We start from the raw sequence: 13,469 nt of genomic DNA, 5'->3' as shown, positions 1-13,469 counted from the left end.
TCCTTGCGCCTCAGGCCGGTTAATTTCATGAAAATGACTGATGCAGAATCTTATGTATAAGCTAGACCGTGGCAGCTGGAAAGCCAGAATATCCTTGTGAAATCATAATGATTAATGATACAATACTACATGGACTGGATTCTTGATATACTAGTCACACTTTGAATTAATGGTCCATCAATTCGCTAATTTAACAAAAATATCACTAAACATTTTGCTTTGTGCACAGATCGATGAACATATTCACTCCCCCCCATCAACTCATATTTCCTGTAGATCATCCGAGAGAGACATGAGGAATTCAACATACTCTTCCACAAAGTTTCTCTCATGACTCTTGGAAAATGACACATCGAGGGAGGACTGTGCTGCTGTGTGCTCTCCATTTTGAATGGCAGCAGCATTAGGATCCAGTAGTGGTTGGCCTGTGAAAAGTGGAAGCTGATGAGGCAGACTTGGGTGATCTGCAGAGTTGTTGTACGACGTTGTGGTGCTATGATGAACTTGAACCTCTGATGTCGTAGCTGCTTGTCCATACAAATCCGCCTTCGGGTTACCACCAGTGTTCATATCGGCGTCTCTCTCCTCTGCTGTTTGGTGAACTGCCAGCGGTGATTGGTAGTTGCCGCCGGTGTTCATCCTCTGCTGGAGCTTCTTCTTGATGCGTGAGTTCCAGTAGTTCTTGATCTCATTATCTGTCCTTCCAGGCATCCTTGCTGCAATCGCAGACCACCTATATAAAAAAGCACTCAAGCAAGTTAATTATTCCATGTGAGGGATCCGAAGATGCATGGATCAAAATATCCGAATGAATGGAAACAAACATAAACTACCTGTTTCCTAGGAGTTTCTGCAAGGATACGATGAGGTCCTCTTCCTGCTTGGAGATGGGCTCCCTGCTGAGGTCTGGCTGCAGATAGTTCATCCATCTCAGTCTGCAGCTCTTCCCGCTCCTCTTCAGCCCTGAGATGATCACATCCATAATAAATTAATAACAGAATGCTTTGTTAGTGTTTCCCATGAATAACACGAAACCATCCTGCTACTAAAACAAGCATATACATATACAACAAGTACATGAGTATATACATATATGTGCTTGCATTGCCTGCTAGTTCGGCGACGGAGGACCAGGTTCCAACGCCGTAGTGTGTGATGTGGCTATAAAGCCTCTCGTCCTCGTCAGGTGACCATAGCCCCTTCCTCATCAGCTTCTTGTCTTCCTGCTCCAGCTGATCACTAACCATGGCTCTCTTTCTTCTCTCCATATCTGTTCTTGCTGCCTGCACATGCTGCTTTCGTTCAAGGCTTAACTGGGGAGCTAATTTAGATCCGATCCATGCATCTAAATTTTGACCGACAAATCACGGGCCTGCACTAGGTGGCACGTGCTTAAAAATATATAGTTGGTGTGGTCCCTTAACATAACAGTCTTAGTTTAGTTTACCAATACCAACACATAAGAGCATCAAGATTTCTATACTAGGCTATATATGAACTTGCTCTAGCTGATGGATCGAATCATCATCTGAATGCAAGAAACGACGAGAGAGGAATCCTTTGCTTATACCTAGCTAACATCTCAAGTTTGAATTTAGTTGCATGGTTGTGCATGTCAGTATGTGTGGTCTTAGCATATGGCTAGTAGTTTAAGATATAGTAATGGTTGGTCTTGGCTCTGGAAGTTTGTGTTTCAGATTGAATCTGAGCTGATGCTGCATTTGTTGACCTTCTTGTACTCGTACTTGCCATGTGTTAGTTCTCCTGGTTGCAGTTAGGCGTAAGTGTCTTCTTGCTGCTCTGGTCATGCAGTGGACATACAGTGCAAACATGCTAACTTTGGCCTGTGATTTGTCGTTGCCAGCAGGTACAGTAGTATGCAAGCATGCCCTTTTACCTTTTTTTTTTGAGGAACGGCATGCCCTTTTTACTAGTAAGACAGCAGTTTACCAATCTCCATGCATGCATGCACCTTGATTATGATCCCCGGTTTGTATATATCCCATGCAAGTGCCAAAGGTACGGTCACCCAAATGAGAGTGATTCCTCCTGTCTTCTTGGCCGGGCGGCCGGCTGGGCTAGCTTCGTATATTCTACTCATGCACATCAGCATGCACATGGATGTGTGTGTGTTTATATATATATATATACACACATACATGTATATATCCTCATCCAGTTTGATTCTTGCTGTTGTGAGACACATACATAGGACAAGGTTGTGGCGGCACGCCGGTCCAAAGGTAATATGCATAAATAAAGTATATATGTAGAAAAAGAAAATGGGACTGGTTGTTAATTAGTTCCAAGGAATGACGTACTAGTACAAATTATAAAGGTACATGCATATATTATGCTTGCTACCTATTTGTTAGTATACGTACAGAGCAGTAGTAACGATAGCAATGGAGCAAGCAGCATATTTGCTGATACCATTGTTGGAAAAATGCTCACTGCATCCTCCAACAACACGGTTGAACGAGAACCTTCTCACTCGGTGCTGTGAGAGGCTGAGCAGTAACGGACAGTGGGCTCAACGGTAGGTGAATACAATGCTATCTCTCCTTATTAATGACGGCACTATGCCCCTTATATAGGGCTCAGAAACCGACCTAACAACATTTACAAAAATGCTCCGTGACGGTGGGGGAATATCCCAGCATATTCTCCTATTGCAGTCTACTGACTCCAAGTCACTTGTGTAATTTCACCCTACAAACCCCACGTGTCCCCTATCTAGGTACTCAGCCGGTCGGAGGTTCAGGCCCTCCGCCCAGCCGCAGATCCTTCGACACTTCATGCGCCGGAGGTTCCTTAGTCTGGGCACGTCGGAGGTTCCTCGGCCTAGATGCCGTGGAGGTTCCTCAGCCTGCTTGCTTGCCGAACCTTCGACGCTTCTCCGTTGGAGGTCCCTCAGGCTGGGCGCGTCGGAGGTTCCTTACCTCCGACGCGTTCTCAGCCATCCTCGGACTTGGGAGGATCGGAGGTTCCGCCTTTCCCTGTTTGTGGGCCTCCGCTGATCGTTTGTTCCTGCACACACTTAGCACGACAAGACGAGTCATCAACATTAGTCTTTTTTCAGGGTCCTCCGCACGCAATCGCACGGAGGTTCCCTGGGTGAAGGATATCCTCCGACGCTTCAGAGGTCGGAGGTTCCTCAGCTTGAAGGGCATCCTTAGACGCTACCAGGGGGAAGGATGCGACCATCCCCCAACAGTTCCCTCCTTTTTTGGGCTAATGGCACTCCTGCGGTCCATGTGCTCAAAAAACATGCCACGCTGCGGAGGCTACGAGCATGGTTGCTGCCTTCCCCCCTGGCGCGCAGGATGTATTTGTTAGCAATGTTGGAAAAATGTTTCTTTTACTTAGTCATAATTTTTGTTTGTTTGTTTGTTTTGCCAGTGTCCTCCGATCATTGTTGTTCTGAGGGATTTTTATTCTTCGCGCGTTATATTGCGGAGGATATTGAGTGGTTGTTTACATTGCGCGTGTAGCCGTTGGAGTTAGCCGTTGGTCCGCTTTTAGCCGTTGGGCGCGGGGAATCGCAACGGTCATGCGGTCGCAGCCCCCCCCTATAAAAGGGGATGCTGGGGGGCTCTCTGCTCTCACCCCTGCCGCTCGTTGCATGCATATTTCCTTCGCCACATATTGTTCTCTGAGCTGCTCGCATGAGTTTTTGCTGCGTTTGGTTCCTAAGTGTTTCCGGAGGATCTACGGTGGCTAATCTTCCTCCGCCGCGCCCTTTGAGGTCAGATTTTTCTGGTCCTTTGCGCAATTTTCTTAGCATGAGGTCTGGAGGTTGGCTGCGGAGGTTTGAGGAGTGGATGCTTGAGGTGGCTGCAGCTCAAGATCTAGAGGAGACGTTGTCTGACGTCGAAGCTTCTGTTGGTGATTTGATTAGTGCGAAGGAATTTGAGGAGATAGCTGCAATCACTTTTGAGTTTGGTGAGTCAATTGTGAGGGCGGAGGATATCGCCGACATGGCTGAGGCTAGGTTCTTCAAGGATGGTCGAGCGAAGGCTCCACCTGCGGGTCAAACGGTACCTGCGCCTGAAGAGGGTTATGCGGTGGTTTTCAGGGATTTCTTTACCTGCGGACTTCGGATGCCTCCATATCATTTTCTTCGCGAAGTGATGGAGAGTTTCAATGTGGAGATACAGCATTTCAGCCCTAACGGGATACTGACTCTTAGCAAGTTTTCCTGGGCTTGTGAATCCTACGGAGCGATGCCCCACATTGATACGTTTTGCTCCTATTTCGAGCTCCAGCGCCAGCCTAAAAAGGTGAAGGATGCCGAAGGAGTTGAATGTGTTGCGCAGTTTGGAAGCTGCGCGTTCATGCCGCGACGCACGATGCCTGGGCCAAGGTGCGAGATCTCCTACTGCCAAAAGGGCAAGTGGGAGAAGGATTGGATGAGGGCCTGGTTCTACGTGAAGACCCCCGCCGCGTCGAAGACTCTTGAGGACGGTAGCGTTGATAAGGTGTATCCTTACGCGTCGCAGATGAAGGAGTTGAAGCCTTTCTCCAAGGTTGATCCTTCGCAGCCAATGTCGGAGGAACGACTGGCTTATGACAAGGCCTTTGCGCTGGCTTGCCGACACTCTGGAGGTCGTGATTTGGTTGAGGAGATGGTCGCAGCCGACTACTGGCCCCTTGGTCGCAGAACCGACGAGTTTACCATTGAAATGGTACAAGTGCCGGTGTTTGGTCCTCCGGAGGGGTTGCCGTTTCCCCGGTTTGGCGCGGGTTTGCCGGAGTATGAGACGAAGGAATCCTTCCTCGACCGCGTGGATGTTTCTGCTCGGAGGATCGTTGGAAAGATCTCAGAGAAGGAATTTCTCCAGCAGAAGTCCGCACTTGGGACTATGCCGCGTTTCAATCGTGTTTTTGAAGAATTGGGGATCGAGTATGAGGATTATGTCGTTCCTCTGGAGGTTTTGCTTGGCTTGGAGAAGAAGAAGGATTCCTCGAAGGCCGTTGCTGCTGCGGAGGCTAAGAAGAGGAAGGGTGGTGGTGCTGTCAAGCAACTTGCGAAGAAGCGTAGGGCGGAGGTTGTGCTGGAGACTCCGGTGGAGTCTTCCTCCGCTCGCTCTTCCGCTGCCGAGTCTAACTCGGTGGCTTCTGCTCCTGCGGAGGCCGTTCCTGCTGGTGGAGGTCCTGAGGTTGAGGCCTCTTGCGCGGTCTCGTCTGTGCAGGCGCCTTTTGCCTCGCTTCTTGGGGAGGAGTCCTCTGACGCGGATGCCCCTGTGGCGAGTCATGCGCGGGAGGCTTCTGCTGACGGAGGATCTCCGCCAAAGGATGTGCAGGTGGAATCCAGTGATGATGCAGAGTCTGCCTCTGTTCGGAGGATAAAGATGGCTGAGGCTCCCCTCCGTCCAGCTGGAGACGGTATAAATTCGTTGTACATGGGTAATGATTTTTTGTTAGTCATGGTGTTTTCTGTATATTTTGATTGATTTGGTCTCATGCTCTTTGTATATCTTTCAGCGGATGTTTTTGCTGGGCTGGCTACCGCAGAGGAGCTGGCTAAAGGCGCCAGTGTTGCGCAGGAAGGGCTTGCTGTTCCTCCGCGGCGTGAACCTGCGCCTTCTGCGTTGGCCAGCAGGCCTTCGCCTGCTGATGTTCTTGGTCCCGGTGAGTTTCTTCTTCTTTGTTCAATTCTTTGGTTTGTTTTTTTGGTATTTTATTCTAAGGTTGGTTTTGGTTTTGAGCAGGTGCTTCTGATCCTTCGATCACAGGTTGGACTGATGCCTTGCGCGAGGTTCATTCTTTGGTCGGAGGTTCGTTGTCTGGCCTCCGCTAATGGGTTTTTGGTTCTTACGATTTTTTCTTACTTGTTTTTGATTTACAGATCGTTTCCGTCAGAAGCTTCGTAACATGGACTTTGATACGCTACTCCGCGTGTAGTATGAGCACCATAGCCTTGTACGTTTGCGATGTGTTATATTTTCCTTCGCCGTTTTTCGCTCGGAGGTTGGTTGTAACTTTTATTTTTGGAGCAGGGTCATCACATGGCTGCCGCCTTGGAGGAGCGTTGCTCCCGGGAGGTTATTTGCCGGGACGAGGCTATTGGTGCTCTGAAGAAGGAAAACGAGACCTTAGAGGCCAAGAAGGCTCGCCTATCGGAGGAAGTTGAGGGGCTTTCTTCTGCCCGACAGGAAATTGCGTCCCTAAAAAAGGAAAGGGATAACTACAAGGCTGGGTCGGAGGTTTTGAAGAAAGAGAAAGAAGATGCCGAAGCTTCGGCAGCTGTCCTCCGCACGAGTGCCACTGAGGCGGAGAGGGCTAGGGACTTGGCCTTGCAGCGAGCTGAGAAGGCGGAGGACATTGCTGAAGGCCTTCGCAAGGAGCTTGATGCTGAGCGCGAGTCTGCGGCTGCAATGCAGACTCGTATGCAGAAGGCGGAGGCGGAGGCTGCGGATGTCGTTGGGCTGTATACCAACTCACTGGCATAGTTCGGAGGTAGCACCTCTGCTCCTCCGCCCAGCGGTGATGTTGGGGCTAGCCTCGCATGGCTGAAGTCCCATATCCGCATGCTCCCTGACTTTGTTGGGGGAGCTGTTGATTTTGGGGCTTTGGCTGCGGTTAGCTCCTTCGCTAGGCTTTTGCACCGCGGAGGTTGCTCCCACGCCGAGGGGGTTGCTAAGGAGGAGTTTGCCTCGGCGGAGGATGTTGGCGAGGGCACCTCGAGCCTGCGCAAATCTGTCCGGAACTTCATCAGTTCGTTCTGGGTTAGGTTTGGGCGGGCTGAGGCGAAGAAGATGGCGGAGGCGCGCCGAGCTGAGGTTTGTGTGATTTGGTTACTCTTTTGCATTATGTTTTGCTAGTTCGGAATGTTTCTTAAGATTGTTGTTTTGCAGGAGATTGCCAAGAAGAAGGCTAAGGTTGACAAGCCCGGTTCTTCGCGTCCCCCTAGCGAACCGCGTCCTCCGACTCAGGCTGAAGCGGAGGTTCGTGACGCAGGTGCTAAGGCTCCGGAGGAATCTGGCGCCAAAGCTTCAGCGCAGCCCGAGACTTGTGCTCCTCCTCCGCCTCAGGTGTGAGGTTATTTAGTTTGTAGGTTTTGTTAGTTTTTTGCGTCTGCTGCACATGCGACGCTTTTTTGTAAGAAATGTCGGAGGTTTTGATTAACTTGTAAAGACTGTTGAAAATGTAATATATTGAGTTGTTTTCGGATAAGCCTTTGTTTTACACTTTGATCCTGCGCAGGTCTCTGGCGGAGGACCTGCGCAGGATCATTGCATTACTCCCCTTTCGATTTTCTACAAAGGGATTTATGCTTCTGGCGAGTTGTGGGAGTACTGGCGGATTGCCTTCCCTAACATGAGAGTGGTAGATATGTTTGAGTTTGTTGGATATGACCTAGATGACGAACGATCTGAATTCGTCCGGTCGCTTGCGCACCGAGGTTCATGGCCTCCGGCTTAGGTGGTGGTTTTTATTTTGTTTTTTGTTTGTCGTAGGCTATTTCCTTTTATGTGACTCGGTTTGATGTGTTGATACAGTTGTTGTATCCTATCCTCCGCATTTTTGGCGAGGAGGTGGAAGAATCTTTTTGGCTGGAGGGTCCTGACATGTATGAGCGTTTTTTGCCTGAGCGTGCGGAGGTTCGGAGCTTTAGCTTTTCGGCTTGTTTACATCCTTCGCTCGATTCATTGTTTTTTTGAGTTGGTTTTTCTGCGCAGGTTGTTCGATCCTCTCCTAAACGTGACGTTCTTCCTCCGGGTTTTGTCGAAGGAAGCTATGTGACTCCAGTAACGTTCAAGCGGGGCGACTTGTACGCGAATGGTTGGTTAATAGATTGGTGGAGAGCTGCGCGACCTTCGCTCAATGTGGACGATTTGGTTGATTATCTTGCACGGGACTATTGTAGTGATTTTAGGGTCTTTGGTGACTCGTGCGTGAGATTTGTACGTGACTCTTAGATCCTTCGGTTGCTGAGTCGACGGAGGATTTGTATGTAGGATTTGCGCAAGATTCCTAGAACCTTGGACTTTTTAGAGGTCGAAGGATGATTTTGTTCTTTTCATTGTAACTGTTGTCTTGTAATGATTTCTTCATTATCAATAAAGTTTTGAAGCTTGTGAAGATTTTTGTTACAACCTTCGCGCTCATTTTTATTGCAGCCTTTGTGGTATTCTTTGATGCACGTCACGGCGGTGTTGATCTCGAGGAACTTTGTGTTGCTGTAGCGTGCTTGTGCTTGATGCTTGATGTTGCGAAGGCGTTGGTGGCCGTCTCGCGTGCGCAGGATTGCTGCCCCTTGACCTTGGAACCTTCGACTTTCTTGGTGCGAAGGAGCCTCTGATGAATTGTGCTATTTTTTCCTTTGCTCAACTCCCGTGGAGTGTTGTCGAGGAGAACCTTCGGGTATGTGAGTCATAGGTTTTGAAGGGATGTTACGAGACTTCGTACGATACCCTTCAAAGACCTCTGAGTCTAACTTCCATTGCTTCTGTTGTGGCTGTACACGACTCTATGGTCGATGTTCATCACAACGCCGTGGTTCTAGTATTACGAAGCTTCGTGCGATACCAACTTTTTGTGCTGCTATGAGGCTAATCCCCGCCTCCATGGTGGCCTAGGTTTTTTCCTTTGTGTCTGCTAGGCTTGCACTCGATGCTTGGGTCTTTGTATACTGATCCTGACTGAGGGTGGGGGTTTGGTGTGCCTGGCTTTATAGGGTTTCACGCATTTATCGTATGTACTTTGTTAGGTTAGAAGTTATTATCGAGTTATTGTTGGTCGTTGTGGCTGTTGTGGTATTTGGTTTTGCTGTACCTGGCTGAGGATTATTGTAGCTTTGTTTTATTTTCACACTTTGTGTGTTAGGGGTCTGCTTAGATTAGCAGGATACCTTCGACTTTATCTTGGTGAAGGCTATGTAAATTTTCTTGAGGTTTATCTTGTGAATGTGAAACCTTCGCTGCCTTTTGGCAGAAATAGTATAGCTCCTGATGCCTGATTGTCCTCAGGTCTTTGTCAGGTTTGAAGGTTTTGTTCCTTCTGGCCATGTTGTGATGCCTGAGGAGGACAGGTCTTTTTCACTTTTGGCCATGCTATCCTTGCTGCCCGGTTCTTGGCTAGGTCTTCTGCTAAAAAGATCGGTGTTTTTCCACCTTTGAGGACGTTCCGAGCTTTCTTAAACTTTGATTGAAAGCTGCGGGGGGTCCTCGTAATCACGTGATGTTTTGTCGAATGCTACAGCCTCGCTGCTGGCTATTTTTCGACTTTTGAGTTTTGCTTTTGGGGTGGTTTCCTCTTTATATCTTAGAGGTTTTTACATAGGTTTTGCCTCGTTAAAAACCTCACCTCCTAGTAGGAGTACCCCTGTGAGGAAAAGAGTGCAGACCTTGGATTTGCGAAAAAGTAGAGAGAAAAAGAAAGCAAATGTATCTAAAGACATGGATGCCGTCGCTTATTTTGTAGGGGTCATCCTTACATTCAAATGTAGAACCTTCGTAGATTGTCGACGTTCCACGTGTGGGTGGAGGTTCTACCTTCGAAGTCTTTCAGGTAGAAGGATCCCGACCTTCCCGCTTGTACATCTGTATAAGGTCCTTCCCACTTGGGTTGCAATTTACCAGCGTTTGGGTGATCTCCTTTTTTCCTGAGTACCAGGTCCCCATCTTGTATGTCTTTCCGTACTACCTTGCGATCTCTCCATTTTTTGGTTTCTTGTTGATACCTGGTAATGTTATCCACTGCCTCAAGTCTTATTGATTCTAAGGTTTCCTTGCAGTAGTCTTCATCTTCAGCCAACTGCTGCTTCATGGAGCGTAGGCTTTGGTGTTTGATTTCTTCGGGCAACATTGCCTCTTCCCCATACAAGAGCTTGAATGGAGTGAATCCAGTTGTTCTTGAGACTGTGGTGTTATGAGACCACACAACTCTGGGTAGCTCGTCGACTCATTTCCTCTTTCATAGGTTGAATAGAGTTTTGGAGATTGCGGAGAATATTATTCTGTTTGCTCTCTCTACTGCCCCGTTTGATTCTGGGTGGTAGACGGATGCGAAGGCAATCTTGGTTCCTATGTGATGGCAGAATTCCTTGAAGCTGTCTGAATCAAACTGCTTTCCGTTGTCAACTGTGAGCAAGCTTGGAACTCCGAATCTACAGACTATGTTCTGCCAGAAAAATTTCCTGATTGTTTCAGAGGTTATGGTTGCCAGTGGCTTAGCTTCGATCCATCTTGTAAAGTATTCGATGGTCACGACGGCGAACTTATTTCCCTCCTGGGCAGTTGGCATTGGTCCTACCAGGTCCATTCCCCATCTCTGCAACGACCATGATGCTGGTATGAGCTGAGTGGGTGCTGAAGGTCCTGATTGAATTGGCGAGAAGGTTTGGCAGGCTTTGCATGTCTTCACCGTTTCTTCGGCATCTTTGATGTGAGTTGTCCAGTAGAAGCCTTGTCTTAATGCTTTAGCAGATAATGTGCGAGGTCCAATGTGAGACCCGCATATTCCAGAGTGTATCTCTTGCAGGAGTTCTCTGCCCTCGGTTTGTGCTATGCATTTTAGCAAAGGTTGGACTACACCTTTCTTGTACAGGACCCCGTCGATGATGGTGTAATTCCTTGCTCTTGCCTCCATCGTCTTGGTTAATGCTTCATCATCTGCAGCTGTTTTGCCTTTGAGGGTATCAACTACCGCGTGCCTCCAATCCTTGCCTTCTGTCAGCAGGACTGAGCGAAAAGCTTTCGGCAACGATACAGTTGCGGGTGCTGCGATGATTTGGTAGAAGGTTCCTTCTGGCAAGGGGGTGTTGTTGGCTGCTGCTTTTGCTAGCTCATCTGCCTCGTAGTTCTCGGCTTTCAGAATGTACTGCAGAGTGAATCCCTTGAACCTTCTCTCTAGGCCCCTTACGACGGCCAGATATCTTGCCAGCTCCAGGTTGTGTGCTAGGTATTCCTTCTCCACTTGTCCTGCCACCACCTGGGAGTCTGTTTTGATGAGCAGGGTTTTTGCTCCCGAAGCCTTGGCTTTGTTCAGCCCGAGGATGAGCCCTTCATACTCAGCTATGTTGTTTGTTGCTTTGAATTCGAGTCTTGCAGCAAACTTTAGTTTGAGTCCAGATGGTGCGATTAGAACGGCTGCTGCTCCTACTCCTGCTTGACCCCAGGCGCCATCTGTATACAGCGTCCACAGCTGGTCGACTACCTTCTCCACTTCTTTGTTCGAAGGTGTCCAATCTGCCATGAAGTCAACCAGGGCTTGAGATTTGATGGAGGTTCTGGGGACATAGGTGATGTCAAACTGTGATAGTTCGGCCGCCCATTTTCCTATACGTCCGGATGCCTCCTTGTTCCTAAGGATATCACCCAACGGCTGTGAAGTGGGTACTTTGATCTCATGGCTTTGGAAGTGATGCTTGAGCTTCCTTGATGCGCACAAGACTGCGTACGCGATTTTCTCTATCTCCGTGTAGTTCAACTTTGCTCCTGACAGAGCTTCGGATACGTAGTAGACGGGTCTTTGCACTGTTCCCTTACTGTCGCTTGTCTCGTGCACCAGAACAGCACTGACAGCGTGCTCGGAGGCAGCCACATACAGCAGTAGTGGAGTGTTTGGCTCGGGCACAGTTACCACTAGGTTAGTCGCAATGTAGTTCTTGAGTTGTCTGAAGGCCTCTGATTGTTCCGGACCCCATTCTGTTTTGCCTCCTCCTCTCAGCACTTTGAAGAATGGAAGGCTTCGTTCTGCAGATCTTGAAATGAATCTGTTGAGGGCTGCTATTCGGCCAGTCAACCTTTGCACTTCTTTCTTGTTCGAAGGTTCTGCCATTGACATGATTGCTTTTGTCTTGTCTGGGTTTGCTCTGATTCTTTCAGAGCTGATGATATATCCCAGCATTTTTCCCTTGCTGACCCCGAATACACATTTCTCCGGGTTAAGTTTCAGCCCGGCAGATCTGAGGTTGACAAAGGTTTCCTGCAGGTCCTTGATATGATCCTCTTTGCGCTTGCTCATGACGACAACGTCGTCGACGTAGGCTATGATGTTTCTCTGCAGCTGACTTCCCAGAACCTTCCCCATCATTCTGGAGAAGGTTGCTCCAGCGTTCTTGAGACCTTCGGGCATTCTGGTGTAGCAATACGTGCCAAATGGGGTTGTGAAGCTTGCCTTTACCTCGTCTTCCTTTTTGAGCCAGATTTGGTGATATCCGGAAAAACAATCCAGCAGTGAAAATCTCTGGCAACCGACGGCTTTGTCAACAGAGGTGTCTATCCTTGGCAAGGGGAAGGAGTCTTTGACACAAGCCTTGTTGAGGTCCGTAAAATCTATGCACATTCTCATTTTGCCATTCTTCTTGGGGACCAAGACCACATTTGCCAACCATTCTGGGTACATGACCTCTCTGATGACATTCACGTCCAGGAGTCTCTGTACTTCTGCCTTCGCCGCTAAGGTTCTTTCTTCAGACATCTTCCTCTGCCTTTGTTTCTTTGGCCTCATTCTTGGGTCGATGTCCAGTGAGTGTTCTATGATGTCTCTACCAACTCCTTGTAGGTCATTGGCACTCCACGCAAAGATGTCCTGATTTTTGTGTAGCACGTCCAGCAATTCAAGCTCTTCCTCTATGTTGAGAGTAGCGGATATGGTGACTTTCCTATCTGGTACTGCTTCCTGCAGAGGGACACATTTCGTTTCCTCTTGATCGGCCAGGTTAGTTTTCCCCCTTGGCATGTCTAGTGGCTGGGAAGTTTCTTCTTTCGTGGAGTCTACGGAGTTTATGTTTCGGAAGGACTTGTAGATCGCTTTCTCTATGTTCCTTGCCTCCTTTTGACTTCCATGAACCGTGATCACTCCGTGCAGAGCTGGGATTTTCATGCACAGGTATCCCATGTGAGTAGCCGCATTAAACTTGTTTAAGAACCCCCGCCCGAATATTGCGTTGTATGGGTAGTGCAGGTCTACCACGTCGAAGGTAATATACTCTGTTCTCGCATTCTCGGATGTGCCAAAAGATACGGGCAGAGCGACCTTTCCCAGAGCATGTATCTGCTTCCCTCCGAATCCGATCAAAGGTGATTCCGAAGGTTGAAGTTGGCTTCTGCTAAGCTTCATTTGGTCGAAGGTTCCAGCAAATATTATGTCTGCATAACTCCCTGAATCTATCAGGATCCTGCTCACTCGCCAACCCGCGACATTCGTTGTTATGACCATGGCATCCGTATGTGGGTAGCTTTCTAACCTTAGATCTTCCTCGGAGAAGGTTATTGGTGTTCTGGACCAAACAGTGCATTTGACCGGCCCTTGAACTGCGACGTTGTTGACGAGCCGGAGGTGATCCTTCTTCTGCTTCTTTGTCTGGAATTCCATTGAAGACCCTCCAGCTATTGGTAGGATCATTCCTATCGTAGGCAGCGGTGTGTGAGGGCCGATCTGATTATCCGGGTGGGGTTCGGTTTTTGGTGGGGGTGGAGCTTGGAGTAGCTGTAGCTGGTTTGGGGGAGGAGGTAGTG

General features: G+C 48.6%; 1 protein-coding gene across 1 annotated transcript; it reads right to left on the bottom strand.

Annotated features, from left to right (window-relative positions):
* LOC8083010 (transcription factor MYB57) lies at positions 262 to 1,247 on the bottom strand. The gene is made up of 3 exons (XM_002448860.2): positions 1,109 to 1,247; positions 834 to 963; positions 262 to 733 (listed from the first exon to the last, which is right to left on the bottom strand). The coding sequence occupies exons 1-3, from the start codon at positions 1,245 to 1,247 to the stop codon at positions 262 to 264; spliced, it is 741 nt and encodes a 246-aa protein (XP_002448905.2).

This window comes from Sorghum bicolor, chromosome 5 (genome assembly GCF_000003195.3).
Source record: "Sorghum bicolor cultivar BTx623 chromosome 5, Sorghum_bicolor_NCBIv3, whole genome shotgun sequence".
NCBI lineage: Eukaryota > Viridiplantae > Streptophyta > Magnoliopsida > Poales > Poaceae > Sorghum > Sorghum bicolor.
This window is presented reverse-complemented; position numbering and strand designations above follow the sequence as displayed.